The sequence below is a fragment of the Sapajus apella genome, unplaced genomic scaffold, assembly GCF_009761245.1.
Source record: "Sapajus apella isolate SASKATOON/1434 unplaced genomic scaffold, GSC_monkey_1.0 scaffold68, whole genome shotgun sequence".
Classification (NCBI taxonomy): Eukaryota; Metazoa; Chordata; class Mammalia; order Primates; family Cebidae; genus Sapajus; species Sapajus apella.
In genome coordinates this window covers 5,065,163-5,079,598 of record NW_022437008.1, presented here as the reverse complement: position 1 = coordinate 5,079,598, position 14,436 = coordinate 5,065,163, and the positions used below count along the sequence as shown (strand labels likewise).

At 46.6% G+C, this 14,436-nt stretch overlaps 2 protein-coding genes across 11 annotated transcripts in view; one reads left to right on the top strand and one right to left on the bottom strand.

Annotated features, from left to right (window-relative positions):
• ZNF565 (zinc finger protein 565) overlaps positions 1 to 12,613 on the bottom strand; it is a 29,472-nt gene extending 16,859 nt beyond the window's left edge. The window contains exons 1-2 of the mRNA XM_032249459.1: positions 12,477 to 12,613; positions 4,514 to 4,587 (exon numbers count right to left, since the gene is read on the bottom strand). Of these exons, the coding sequence (XP_032105350.1) occupies positions 4,514 to 4,522 (9 nt within the window). The 5' untranslated portion in view covers positions 4,523 to 4,587; positions 12,477 to 12,613. The remainder of the gene's footprint in view (positions 1 to 4,513; positions 4,588 to 12,476) is intronic.
• Positions 12,462 to 14,436, top strand: part of ZNF146 (zinc finger protein 146) — a 27,608-nt gene continuing 25,633 nt past the window's right edge. Inside the window, exon 1 of one of the 10 annotated variants that reach the window (XM_032249467.1) lies at positions 12,462 to 13,004. The gene's annotated coding sequence lies outside the window, so the exon portion shown is untranslated. Of the gene's footprint in view, positions 13,046 to 14,436 lie in introns of all 10 variants that reach the window. The other 9 variants (XM_032249462.1, XM_032249465.1, XM_032249466.1 and 6 more) reach the window with 9 other exon arrangements.

The window sequence follows — 14,436 nt, the reverse complement described above, 5'->3', positions numbered from 1 at the left end:
AGTGAAACTCCGTCTCAAAAAAAAAAAAAAAAAAAAAAAAAAGTACATTTTGGCCGGGCGTGGTGGCACACCAGCTGGTATGCTGGCCTGTCATACCAACACTTTGGGGGACCAAGTCAGGCAGATCACTTGAGATCAGATAAATTTAAATTTATTACTATTGTTTTTGAGACAGAGTCTCATTCTATCAGCCAGTCTGGAGTGCACTGATGCGATCTTGGCTCACTGAAACCTCTGCCTCCCAGATTCAAGCGCTTCTTGTGCCTCAGCCTCCTGAGCAGTTGGAATTACAGACATGTGCCACCATGCCTGGCTAATTTTTGTATTTTTAGTAGAGACAGGGTTTCACCATGTTGGCCAGGCTGGTCTCGAACCCTGACCTCAAGTGATCTGCCTGCCTTGGCCTCCCAAAGTGCTGGGATTACAGGATTTAAGGTTGCAGGATTGAGGATTTTAGGTTTTTATACACACACACACACACACACACACACACACACATATAAAATTTAAAAATTTAAAAATTATGTGGGTCTGGTGGTGCACGCCTGTAGTCCCAGCTACTCAGGAGGCTGAGGTGGGAGGATCACTTGAGCCTGGGAGTTCAGGCTACAGTGAGCTGTGATCGTACTACTGCACTCCCTCCTGGGAAATAGAGCAAGACTCTGCCTCTATTAAAAATAATAATAATGGCCTGGACGTGGTGGCTCACGCCAGTAATCCCAGCACTTTGGGAAGCTGAGATGAGACGATTGCTTGAGGCCAGGAGTTTAAGACTGGCCTGGTCAACATAGCGAGACTCCATCTCTGTTTACTTTAACAATAATAATAATGATTTTGACCTTGCAGACCTTTTAAAGGGGCTCAAGGTCCTGGACTAGACTTTTGAGAACTGCTGATCTAGTGCACACAGTGTAACATGAATGATTTGAAAATATATTGTGTGAGGCTGGGCACTGTGGCTCATGCGTGTAATCCCAGCACTTGGGAGGCCAACGCGGGCAGATGACGAGGTCAGGAGTTTGAGACCAGTCTGGCCAACATGGTGAATTACTGTCTCCACTAAAAATACAAAAATTAGCTGAGCGTGGTGGTTGGTGCCTGCCTGTAATCCCAGCTACTCGGGAGGCTGAGGCAGGAGAATCACTTGAAACTGGAAGGTAGAGGTTGCAATAAGCCAAGATCACGCCCTGTACTCCAGCCTGGGCAAAGGAGCGAAACTCCGTCTCAAAAAAAAAAAGGAAAATATATTGTGTGGAGTGCAAAAATTTTGTCACAGGCCACATGGTGGCTTACACCTGTAATCCCAGCACTTTGGAAGACCAAGGTAGGCAGATCACCTGATGTCAGGAGTTCAAGACCAGTCTGGCCAACATGGTAAAACCCTGTCTCTACTAAAAATACAAAAAAGTTAGCTAGGCATGGTGGTGGGCACCTGTAATCCCTGCTACTCAGGAGGCTGAGGCAGAAGAATCGTTCGAACCCGGGAGGTTACAGTGAGCTGAGATTGTACCACTGCATTCCAGTTTGGGTGACAGGGCAAGATTCTGTCTTAAAAAAAAACAAAAAACAAAAAACAAAAAAAAAAACAAACTGTCACAGAAATATAAAATACGATAATTTTACCTCAAATTTAAAAACAGAAAACCCCAGATCACCAGAGGTCGGGAGTTCAATACCAGCCTGACCAAAATGGCGAAACCCTGTCTCTACTAAAAATACAAAATTGGCCAGGCATGGTGGCGCATGCCTGTAATCCCAGCTACTCTGGAGGCTGAGGCAGAAGAGTCGCTTGAACCTGGGAGGTGGAGGTTGCGGTGAGCCAAGATTGCGCCACTGCACTCCAGCCTGGGCAACAGGGGCAAAACTCCATCTCAAAGAAAAAACAAAAAAACCCACAGTAATATTTCTTAGTATGCTGTCATATATGGCAAAAGTATTATGGAAGTCAACGGAGGGATAAACACAAAATTGAAAGCGTCATAACCACTGGTGGGAATGAGAATGAGATATGGGAAGGGATATTGTCAGGAAAGGGGATGCAGGTTGCTTGGGTGATATCTTAATCTGGGTGATGAATATATTGGAACTTCCTATGGTTGAGATGTTTGTCCCCTCCAAACCACATGTTGAACTCTGATGCCCAGTGCTGGAGGTGGGCCCGAGCGAGAGGTGTTTGGGTTGTGGGAGTGGATCCATCATGAATAGATTAATGCCCTCCTGGGAGGTAGATTCTCACTCTGTTAGTTCTCATGACAGCTGGTTGTGAAAAGAGCCTGGCACCTTCCTTCTGTCTGTCTTGTTTCCCCTCTTGCCATGTGATACACATATGGGCTTCCCCTTATGTATATTCCCCCTACACAATATATTTTCTATTTTTTTTTTTTTTGAGATGGAGTTTTGCTCTTTCACCCAAGATGGAGTGCAGTGGCGAGATCTCAGCTCACTGCAACCTCTGCCTTCCACCATGAGTGGTGGCAGCCTGAGGCTTTCACTAGACACCTGATCTCAAACTTTCCAGCCATCAGAACTGTAAGCCAAATAAACCAGTTATTTTTCTTTCTCTTTTTCCTTTTTTTTTTTTTTTTTTTGAGACAAGGTCTTACTCCGTCACTCAGGCTGGAGTGCAGTGGCGCAATCTCAGCTTGCTGCAACTTCAGCCTCCTAAGCAGCTGGGACTACAGACATCTGCCACCACGCCTGGCTAATATCTGCATTTTTTGCAGAGATGAGGTTTTGCTATATTGCCAGGCTGGTCTGAAACTCCTGGACTGAAGTGATCTGCCCACCTCAGCCTACCAAAGTACTAGGACTATAGGCGTGAGCCAATGCACCCTCAAAGGCTCAACCTTTTTTTTTTTTTTTTAAAATAAATTACCTAGCCGGGCGCGGTGGCTCAAGCCTGTAATCCCAGCACTTTGGGAGGCCGAGGCGGGTGGATCACGAGGTCAAGAGATCGAGACCATCCTGGTCAACATGGTGAAACCCTGTCTCTACTAAAAATACAAAAAATCAGCTGGGCATGGTGGTGTGTGCCTGTAATCCCAGCTACTCAGGAGGCTGAGGCAGGAGAATTGCCTGAACCCAGGAGGCGGAGGTTGCGGTGAGCCGAGATCGCGCCATTGCACTCCAGCCTGGGTAACAAGAGCGAAACTCCGTCTCGGAAAAAAAAAAAAAAAAAAAAAAAAAAAAAATTACCTAGCCTCAGGTATTCCTTTATATCAACATAAAAATGGATTAACATAGTATTCATTTCATTATTCTTTATGCCAAATATATATTATAGATATGTTTATACATCTATCTATCTATCTACACACATATATTTTTTGAGACACAGTGTTGCCCTGTCGCCCAGGCTGGAGTGCAGTGGCATGTTATCTGCTCATTACAACCTTGGCCTTCTGGGTTCAAGCAATTCTGCTACCTCAGCCTCTTGAGTAGCTGGGATTATAGGCACCTGCCACCACTGAGTCCAGCCCATTATATCTATCTATCTATCTATCATGTATCTAATCTATGTAGAGATAGATATTTGGACAGTTTTAAATGTTTTGTGATTTTTTTAAAGAGGGAGTGACATTTAAAAATAGAATGAAGAGGCCAAATTCGGTGGCTCATGTCTATAATTCCAGTACTAGGAGGCTGAGGTTAGAGGATTCCTTGAGCCCAGAAGATAGGGAGACATTAGCTGGGAGTGGTGGCATGTGGCTGTGGTCCTAGCTACTTGGGAGGCTGAGGCAGGAGGATTGCTTCAACCCGGAGGTGGAGGCTGCATTGAGCCATAATTGTGACACTGTGCTCTAGTCTGGGTGACAAGCAAGACTCTTTCTGAAAAAACAAAATGAAACAAAAACATAGAAGAAAGAAACCACCCAAGACAATGGAAAAGATGAAACTATTTTATTTCATCTTTGGCCCCATTCAACCATAGTTATGATATGGGAGACTCTCATATTTCTCTCAAGAGAAGGTATTTCTACTGTACTGGTGCTCTGCTAAGAGCATTTATTTATTTATTTACTTATTTGAGACAGAGTCTCACTCTGCCGCCCAGAGTGGAGTGCAGTGGGGCAATCTTGGATAACTACAACCTCTGTCTCCTGGGTTCAAGCGATTCTCCTGTCTCAGCCTCCCAAGTAGCAGGGACTATAGGCATGCACCACCATGCCCGGCTAATTTTTTATATATTTAGTAGAGATGGGGTTTCACCATGTCGGCCAGGCTGATCTCGAACTCCAGGCCTCAAGCGATTCGCCTGCCTCAGCATCCCAAAGTGCTGGGATTACAGGCGTGAGCCACCACGCCCAGCCTATGCTCTGCTAAGGGCACTACAGACACGTGGACAATGCTGGAGAGCAGAGGGCCACCAAGGGACGTGGGCACCATCACTCATCTCCTGGAATGGATGAACTGTGAGAAGGATACAGGGAAGTTTCAGGAAAAAGAGCACAAATGTTTATATAATCTGGGGGGAAGACAGATTATTCTAAGGATAGAAGAAATTTCAACATACCTGAGCCATGGCTTTTAGAACTATTTGACCTGCTCTGATTTCTCTGGATTCTTCTCTTGGACAAGTACAGAGTCCTGTAAAAGCAGAATGGGGGGAGATGGAGTAACCTCTGATAAACCCAGCTTGCCTCAGCACTCCCAAATAGAGGAGCTTAAAAGAACTAACTGTACTTCCAATGTCTCAAAACTGCTTCTCTCACCCTCTCCATGTCCTTCCACACAAGAACTAACACTAAGAACTACTAAGTTGGCTGGGTGCGGTGACTCACGCCTCTAATCTCAGTACTTTGGGAGGCTAAGGCAGGTGGATCATGAATCATGAGATCATGAGTTCGAGACCAGCCTGGCTAACACGGTGAAACGCTGTCTCTAATAAAAATACAAAAATTAGCTGGGCATGGTGGTGGGCACCTATAATCCCAGCTATTCAGGAGGCTGACACAGAAGAATCATTTGACCCCAGGAGGTGGAGGTTGCAGTGAACCGAGATCTCAGCAATGCACTCCAGCCTGGGTGACAGGGCGAGACTCCATCTCAAAAAAAAAAAAAAAAGTACAGAGTTGGCCAGGTGTGGTGGTTCATGCCTATAAATCCCAGCACTTTGGGAGTCTGAGGCAGGAGAACTGCTTGAACCTGAAAGGTGGAGGTTTCAGTGAGCTGAGATCGCGCCACTGCACTCCAGCCTGGGTGACAGAGTAACACTCGGTTTAATAAAAAAAAAACAAAAGCAAGACAGAAATACAAACCTTAGAGTTAACAAAACTCAGTCCCTTCCTAAACAGTAAGGAACTCAAAACTGGCAAGTTGGTTTCTTTTCTTTTTCTTTTTTTTTTTGAGACAGTGTTTCGCTCTTGTTGCCCAGGCTGGAGTGTAATGGCGCAATCTCAGCTCACCATAACCTCTGCCTCTCAGGTTCAAGCGATTCTCCTGCCTCATCCTCCTGAGTAGCTGGAATTACAGGCATGCACCACCATGCCCGGCTAATTTTGTATTTTTAATAGAGATGGGGTTTCTCCATGTTGGTTAGGCTGGTCTCGAACTCCTGACCTCAGGTGATCCGCCCATCTCGGCCTCCAAAAGTGCTGGGATTACAAGTGTGAGCCACCCTGCCCAGCCTGCAGCAAGATGGTTTCAGGCAGATGTGCTCCAGCACTGACAGAGAACCCAGGCACCACTGAGGAAGGGATTACGGCTGACACGGTCCCATTTTGTTGATGCTAACCAACGAGGATCTTACCACTGAGACTTACCCACTTGACCCCTAAGGATGAGGACAGCACCATCAGGCTAGGAACAGAGACCATCTATGCAGGCCGAACCTTGAGTAAGATATCCCTAAATGAAGTCTTCTAGCTTCTCTGGGCTCAATAGGCAAACCTCCTGGGCATGTCACTGGCTCTGTTTCTTCCTTCCAAGTCCAAAATGGGGCTACACCATGCATACCATAGGCTCTGTCAATGCCTCCAGCCCCAGCTAGACTCACCAGGCAGAAGCAAGAAAGCCCCAATAATGCAGGCATCTTGCTCACATACCTGCACATCCAGAGTGCTGCCTTCAAAGGGAACTCAGTTTCTAGAAGCCTCTTGAGCCAGCACTCCTTATTTCTCATCTGAGCCCTCCCTACTGTTTTCTTTATTTTTTTAAGACTAGACAAGTACAGTAGTAAAAAGAGGGGGAAGAATAGAACAAGGAATTCAATCCATAACTCACTGTGAACAATCAATGGAGATAACTCACTACCTTCTGACCATCTACTGTTTTCCTGCAGAACATCACTTCCTCACGGACTGTAAGGCTAGCAGCTGCTGAGTCTGGAGTCCTGTGAATGGTCTACATCTCAAGGGTATAAGTCAGAGTTTTTTTTTTTTTTTTTTTTTTTTGAGACAGAGTCTCACCTGTCACCCAGGCTGGAGTGCAATGGCATGACCTCAGCTCACTGCAACCTCTGCCTCCTGGGTTCAAGCAATTCTCCTGCCTCAGTCTCTTGAGTAATTAGGATTACAGGCATGTACCACCACACCTTGCTAATTTTTGTATTTTTATTACAGACAGGGTTTCACCATGTTGGCCAGGCTGGTCTCGAACTCCTAACCTCATGATTTGCCCGCCTTGGCCTCCCAAAGTGCTGGGATTACAGGTGTGAGCCACCGCACCCAGCCTACATATCTTTGTTCATATAACGATGTAAAACAAATAACATTAGGTGAAAAACGTAGGTTACAAAATAGCAAGTGTAGTGTAATCCTATACTTACAAGAAAAAAATATATATTTACACATGTATGCTTGTGTGTATGCAGCATAGAAGACGGACTAAAAGGATTTCCTTTTTTGTTTTTTTGTTTTTTTTTTGAGACAGAGTTTCGCTCTTGTTACCCAGGCTGGAGTGCAATGGCGCGATCTCGGCTCACCGCAACCTCCGCCTCCTGAGTAGCTGGGATTACAGGCACACACCACCATGCCCAGCTAATTTTTTGTAGTTTTAGTAGAGGCGGGGTTTCACCATGTTGACCAGGATGGTCTCGATCTCTTGACCTCATGATCCACCCGCCTCGGCCTCCCAAAGTGCTGGGATTACAGGCGTGAGCCACCGCGCCCGACTTTTTTTTTTTTTTTTTTTAATTAAAAGATGGGGTTTCACCATGATGGCCATGCTCGTCTTGAACTCCTGACCTCAGGTGATCCACCCACCTCGGCCTCCCAAAGTGCCAGGATTACAGGCATGAGCCACTACACCCGGCCCAAAAGGATTTTCAATTAAATTTGTATATTTGTCTCTATGTGATATGATTATGGGGGATCTTTCTTTTTTTTCTGCATATTCAAGTTTTTCCCTAAAGTGTGCACATACGTGGGTGTATATGTGTATGTCTGAAACCGGGTCTCACCTTACTGGAGTGCAGTGGCGTGATCTCAGCTCACTGCAACCTCCACCTCCCAGGTTCAAGCAATTCTCCTGCCTCTGCCTCTGGAGTAGCTGGGATTACAGGTGCATACCACCATGCCTGACTAATTTTTGTAGTTTTAGTAGAGACGGGGTTTCAGCATTTTGGCCGGGCTGGTCTCGAACTCCTGGCCTCAAGTGATCTGCCCACCTCGGCCTCCCAAAGTGTTGGGATGACATGCATGAGCCACACTGTACCCAGCAAGCATATATTCTATAATGATAAGTAATATAATTAATTCTCCTCGATGGGGGAGTGGATTATAAAAGGAGCTATGAATGGAGTGATTCAGGAGTAGCAGTGAGGTACCTTTGGGAACCTGCATATTGAAGGGGAGCTTGATTTTCTCTGTGCTAAAGCCTTTAAGGGGCGTGTCCTGGCCTTATGCAGAGGTGGCCTTTCATCTGAAAGGCTTCCTCAGTTCCCGCTTCCTCAGTCCCCTTGCTGGCTTGTGCACAGGCTCCTTGTCAACCCTCTTTCCACAGTCCAGGGATGTCCTCCTTGCTCCAAAAAGAAATCACATCTAATTTACAGAAGCAACTTCCTAAATACAGAAAAAGAAATGGGTCTTAGCCAGTGTGGTGGACATTACTAATGTTTCACCATTATCCAGTTTTGGGCACATAGAAAACGACATTTTCCAGTCCCTTGCACTTAGGCAGGGCCAAGCACTGCTTTTAGCCAATTAATCTCAGCTGAGGTGATGACTGTCACTTAGCTGACACCAGAAAGACTGCACAATTCTCCAATCTTCCTCTTTGTGGATGTGGTGACCAACTGTGTTTAAGATGGTGCAGCCAGAGGGTGGTGGGGCCTTCTTTGGTATGGAACCCTGTTTCTGTTGATCCACAGTAGACAGGTACATGAGTAGAAATACAACGTTATTCTGTAAGCCACTCACTTTCAGGGGTTGTTTGCCACCACAGCATAACTTAGCCTGTCCTAACCAGTACACCAATTAGGCTATACTTTGACTACATAAAAATTCAGACTCAGACACTTGGTCAATAGGAGAAAGAGCAATTTTAAAAAAGAGGAAGCTTTAGAAATAACAGCAGAGCTGTCCAATTCCAGCTCTATATGTCTCAAAGGGATTGTCTGCATACCCACATTGTGAAACAAAATTCGGATTATGAGTTACAGGATGATTTTTTTTTTTTTTTTTTTTTTGAGACAGGATTTCACTCTTACCCAAGCCGGAGGGCATTGGTGTGATCACAGCCTCAACCTCTTGGGCTAAGGTGATTCTCCTGCTTCAGCCTCCCAAGTAGCTGAGACCACATGTACACCACTACACCTGGCTAGTTTTTTTTGTTTGTTTGTTTTTGGTTTTTTTTGAGACAGAGTCTTGCTCTGTCATCAGGCTGGAGTGCAGTGGCACGATCTTGGCTCACTGCAACGTCTGCCTCCCGGGTTGAAGCAATTCTCCTGCCTCAGCCTCCCGAGTAGCTGGTACTACAGGTGCACACCACCACACCCGCTGATTTTTTTTTGTATCTTAGTTGGCCAGAATGGTCTCGATTGCCTCACCTCATGATCCACCTGCCTTGGCTTCCCAAAGTGCTGAGATTAAAGGCATGAACCACCACACCCAGCCCACATGGCTAATTTAAAATTTTTTTGTAATGACAGGGTCTTGATATGTTGCTCAGGCTGGTCTTGAACTCCTGGCCTTAAGTGATCCTCCCACCTCAGCCTCCTAAAGTGCTGGGATTGCAGGTGTGAGCCACTGTGCCCAGCCTACAAGTTGATTTTGACCCAGCAAAACCATGCTGTTTTAGATCTCTAACATCAAAACTTTGTACAAATCCTTCTAGAAAGTTGAGCTATATCTTTACAACACCTAGTAAAACTTGAAGCTCTCTCTCTAATTGTTCCCTCTCTCTGCATTCACAGATGTTCTTTAGGGCCCAGGATCCCACATCACAAGGGTCTGGGAGAAGTTGGCCAAGTTATGGGAGCTAGACAGGTATAGGAATCTCCATCTATAATCTTAGTAATCTCTTCCTGAAAAAGCAACCACTCTGATAAAAACTCTAACCAAAAACCCTTTTCCCAGTGTTTTTATTTTTATTTATTTATTTTTTTGAGACAGGGTCTCATTCTGTAACTTAGGCTGGAATGCAATAGCATGATCACAGCTCACTGCAACTTTGACCTCCCAGACTCAAAAGATCCTGCTACCTCAGCCTCCCAAATAGCTGGGACTACAGGCATGCACCAAAATGTCTGGCTAGTTTTTAATTTTTTCTAGAGATGGGGTTTCATCATGTTGCCAAGGCGGGTCTCAAACTCCTGGGCTCAAACAATTCTCCTACCTCTACCCAAACTGCTGGGATTACAGGAGTGAGCCACTACACCCTAAAATGGTAAATTTTATGTTACATTTATTTAATCATAAAACCAAACAAATAACAAGACTGGTTACTTAAATAAGTAAGTGGGAACTGGGTAGAAAGAATGGGGGCCGGGCGCGGTGGCTCATGCCTAAAATCCCAGTACTTTGGGAGGCCGAGGCGGGCAGACCACCTGAGGTCAGGCACTCAAGATCAGCCTGGCTAACAATGGTGAAACCCCGTCTCTACTAAAAATACAGAAATTAGCTGGGTGTGGTGGTGCATGCATGTAATCCCAGCTACTCGGGAGGCTGAGGCAAGAGAATCACTTGAACCCGGGAGGCAGAGGTTGCAGTGAGCCAAGATGGCACCACTGCACTCCAGCCTGGGCAACAGAGCTAGACTCTGTCTTAAAAAAAAAAAAAGCCGGGCGCGGTGGCTCACGCCTGTAATCCCAGCACTTTGGGAGGCCGAGGCGGGTGGATCACGAGGTCAAGAGATCGAGACCATCCTGGTCAACATGGTGAAACCCCGTCTCTACTAAAACTACAAAAAATTAGCTGGGCATGGTGGCGCGTGCCTGTAATCCCAGCTACTCAGGAGGCTAAGGCAGGAGAATTGCCTGAACCCAGGAGGCGGAGGTTGCGGTGAGCCGAGATCGCGCCATTGCACTCCAGCCTGGGTAACAAGAGCGAAACTCCGTCTGTTAATTTAAGACTTTAAAAAAAAAAAAAAAAGAGTACATGGGAATTCTATTTTTGTAACATTTTAAAGTCTTAAATTAATTCAAAATGAAAAGTAAAGAAAAAAATTTAAAAGAACATTAGATATGCATGGAGGATACGGGCCTTTCAGTCCATCTCCAAGGCATCCAGTAAATTACTCCTGTGGCAAACAGGGGAGACCAGGTTACTTTGGTGGGGGTGTGGGTAATGGTGGGGGTGGTTCTGATGTTTCAGAAGAAGGAAAGAAAAGCGTGTCCTGAAAAACAAGAAGGATTTCAGGGAAAGAAGAATAAAATCTGGTGTACTTGAACCTGACAACTTTCTTGGAGCAGGGTTAAGAGAAAGGAATCATTAACAATCAGGCCCTTTTTGAACCATTATCCCCCTTCCCTACCACACAGGGGAGTGTGGTCAGAGAAGACCGGGCATCTGCCTAAATCCAGTGTCTCTCAAGAAGGCTGAGGTCACTACTGTCCAGGGCCAAAATCTGTCCTAACTTCAAAGGTCCTGCAGGGGTCAAGCACTAGAGTCACTGGCACACTTGGTGCTGGACCTATAGTCAGTGTCACACAAACATAATGACACATCCACTCTTTTATTTTTTTGAGACAGGGTCTCACTCTGTCGCCCAGGCTGGAGTGCAGTGGCTCAAACACAGCTCACCGCACCCTTGACCCTCTCAGGCTCAAAAGATCCTCCCACCTCAGCTTCCTAGTAGCTGGGACCACAGGCACAGGCCACCACACTTAGATAATTTTTAATTTTTTTTGCATGGGCCAGGCTGGTCTCAAACTCCTGGGCTCAAGCGATCCTCCCACCTCGGCCTCCCAAAGTGCTGGTGTAAGCCTCCACGCCTGACCCTACATCCACTCTTAGAAACAGGACACAATCACAGTCACCTCCATACCTTTCCAGTCACAATCACACACCCACTAAGACACACACAGTCACATAATCTACTCTCCACAGTGATACACAGTCACTCCTATATAGTCATAAGCCCCCCACACCAATACCAACAAATGCCTCATATAGTCACAATCACACACCCACTCAGGGGACACACACCATCACAGGTACTTTTTTTTTTTTTTTTTTTTGGAGACGGAGTTTCGCTCTTGTTACCCAGGCTGGAGTGCAATGGCGCGATCTCGGCTCACCGCAACCTCCGCCTCCTGGGTTCAAGCAATTCTCCTGCCTCAGCCTCCTGAGTAGCTGGGACTACAGGCACGCGCCACCATGCCCAGCTAATTTTTTTGTAGTTTTAGTAGAGACGGGGTTTCACCATGTTGACCAGGATGGTCTCGATCTCTTGACCTCGTGATCCACCCGCCTTGGCCTCCCAAAGTGCTGGGACCATCACAGGTACTTTATGGTACCCAGTCACAACTGAACATTCACTGTGGACACACACAGTCACACTCACACAAGCAACCCACACAAGCAGTGGCACCCCACTCCCACATACACAGCACCACACACACACACACACACACACACACACCCCAAGGGACACAGGAATACACACGTGGCGTCACCACACAGTCACAGGAAATTGCACACGGCCACAGTGTCACACAACCAAAACCACTCACCTACCTTGGAGACATGAATCACAACCGCACGTACCCGCACTGGTCACACAGTCAAAACTGTACTCACACCCCAGGAACAGGGCGAACAGGCTATATACACAACGGGGACACACGCAATATCACCCCTGGTCACAAGGACCCTGCACTCCGATACTCACTATCACATGTGATTACACAAAAACCACCAGATAGACACCCTGGAAACAAGCGGTTACACCCGCACAGTCGCAGACACCCACACCCGACCATACAGCCACAAAGACACATTCAGAACCGCGCATCTGCAAGCCGGCTCCCGCCTGCGCGAACAGATCCGAAGCTCCGGACACGCCCCGGCCCCGCCCAGGACTCCCAGACCCCTCACCTTCTGCCTCCCCTGGTCGCGTCCGGGTCCTTGCGGAGTTAACGAGCTCGCCACGACGTCAAGAACGACGTAACGGCAGGCCGCTGTGGGGTCTAGGAATTGTAGTCCAGAGCCAGATAGGCCACGGACAAAATGGCGTTCTCCTACCTCTGAGTGGGGGCCTGGCCCGTTTTGACATTGCGCTCACGAAGCTTCGAAGAGGGCGTCGCTACTCCAGACGCTCCAGCAAGCTTGAGCTCATCTGTCACTAAGGAACAACTTACCTCAAGAGCCCCATCGTCACAGGAGGAGGCGGCCAAGTTTGGGGGAAGGGAGGAGACGGAGAGCCGACCAGCAAAGCCTCAAGGGAAATGTAGTCCAAGGCCTAAGGAGCGGCGTTGCTGGTAATAGAAGGTAATCCGGTACCAGCCTGGGCCTGGCCGCGGTGACCGAGGCGGGCGGCGTCGCGGAGACTTCTGGGAGTGTTTCCTCGCTCTCGGGGTGCGCAGGCGCAGCGCACCGAGTGGACATTTTGGTCTTTGTCCGCGGGTCAGTACGGCCCCTGGGTCCACGTGGCGCGAAAGTAGGAGGTGGGATCTGGGCGTCTCGGGTCGGTCGGACCGGGGAGGTTAAAGGGGAGGATTCCTGATCATTAGGGGCGCGGCGCGAGGGCAGGGAGTGGGTCTGAGAGATTCTGGCCTACGTGCGGGGCGGAGGTGGGGGCCTCTGAGGCAGGTTTGAGCGAGTGTGACCCTGAGTTTGACCGCAAAGTTTGACCTGATGTTTGAGATTGTTGAGTGAATGTGAAACTGGGTGCGGGATTGTGTGTGATTATGCCTAAGAGGGAGATGTAGGAGACCAACATTGAGGTGTAACGTTTGAGCTGCACTTCCCTTGTCGAAAGTGCTGATAATTATAACGGTGCCATCTTCCTGGAGCATCTGTTTTACTTGAAAATTGAAGGGGTGGAAAAGCTAAGTGGGGAATAATTTTAAAACGTGCTTTTATGTAAAAGCATTTCTTTTTAATTGGAGTGGAATGCAAATCACTGTGACTTTTTTTTTTTTTAACAAGAATGTTTCAAAGGAACTGTTGTTTCGGGGTGCCTGCTTTAGACTGTTCAGATCCCCAAATCTTTGAGGTACTTTAATAAGGCTGTTAAGCAAAGCCCAAGACTAAATAGCATTGTACATTTTGAGAAGCAATGCCATATAACGCAGCCCAGGATGAGGGAGTCAAAGGTTTTAGATTAGGCACAGTCATCCTCATTCGTTTGAAGAAAACTTAATTGTTGCAGTGTTTATGAGTCTGAATTAAATCCTAGGTGTCTTAATTCCTTCATGAGTGGAGGCGTCCTCAGGTTGTATGGATTTTGTGGAGTAATAGAGAAAACTACTTCCTTCTGCAGAGATGCCTTTTCTAAGGAAATCACCCACTGTCGTCTTTGACATAGTTTTAAATTATAAAAAGTTTAAGTAATTGGGTACCAAATTAATATCGACAAATAAATAGCTTTCTAATTTACAAATATCAGAATACATAATTGAAGAAAACTAATATTTACAGTAGCAGTAAAAAGATAAAGTAGTGTAGAATAAACAGGAAAGGTTCAAAAGTATTAGGAAAGAACTTTAAAATACTAAGGGACATACAAATGTAAACAAATACAGCATATGACATTAAGAAGTGTGCGCAAACTTAAGTAAATGTATTAGTTTAATGTGATCTTGGCCGGGTGAGGTGGCTTATGCCTGTAATCCTAGCACTTTGGAAGGCTGAGACAGGCGGATCTCCATGAGACTAGCCCAGCCAACATGGTGAAACACCGGCTGTACTTAAAAAAAAAAAAATTGCCGGGCGCGGTGGCTCAAGGCTGTAATCCCTGCACTTTGGGAGGCCGAGGCGGGTGGATCACGAGGTCAAGAGATCGAGACCATCCTGGTCAACATGGTGAAACCCCGTCTCTACTAAAAATACACAA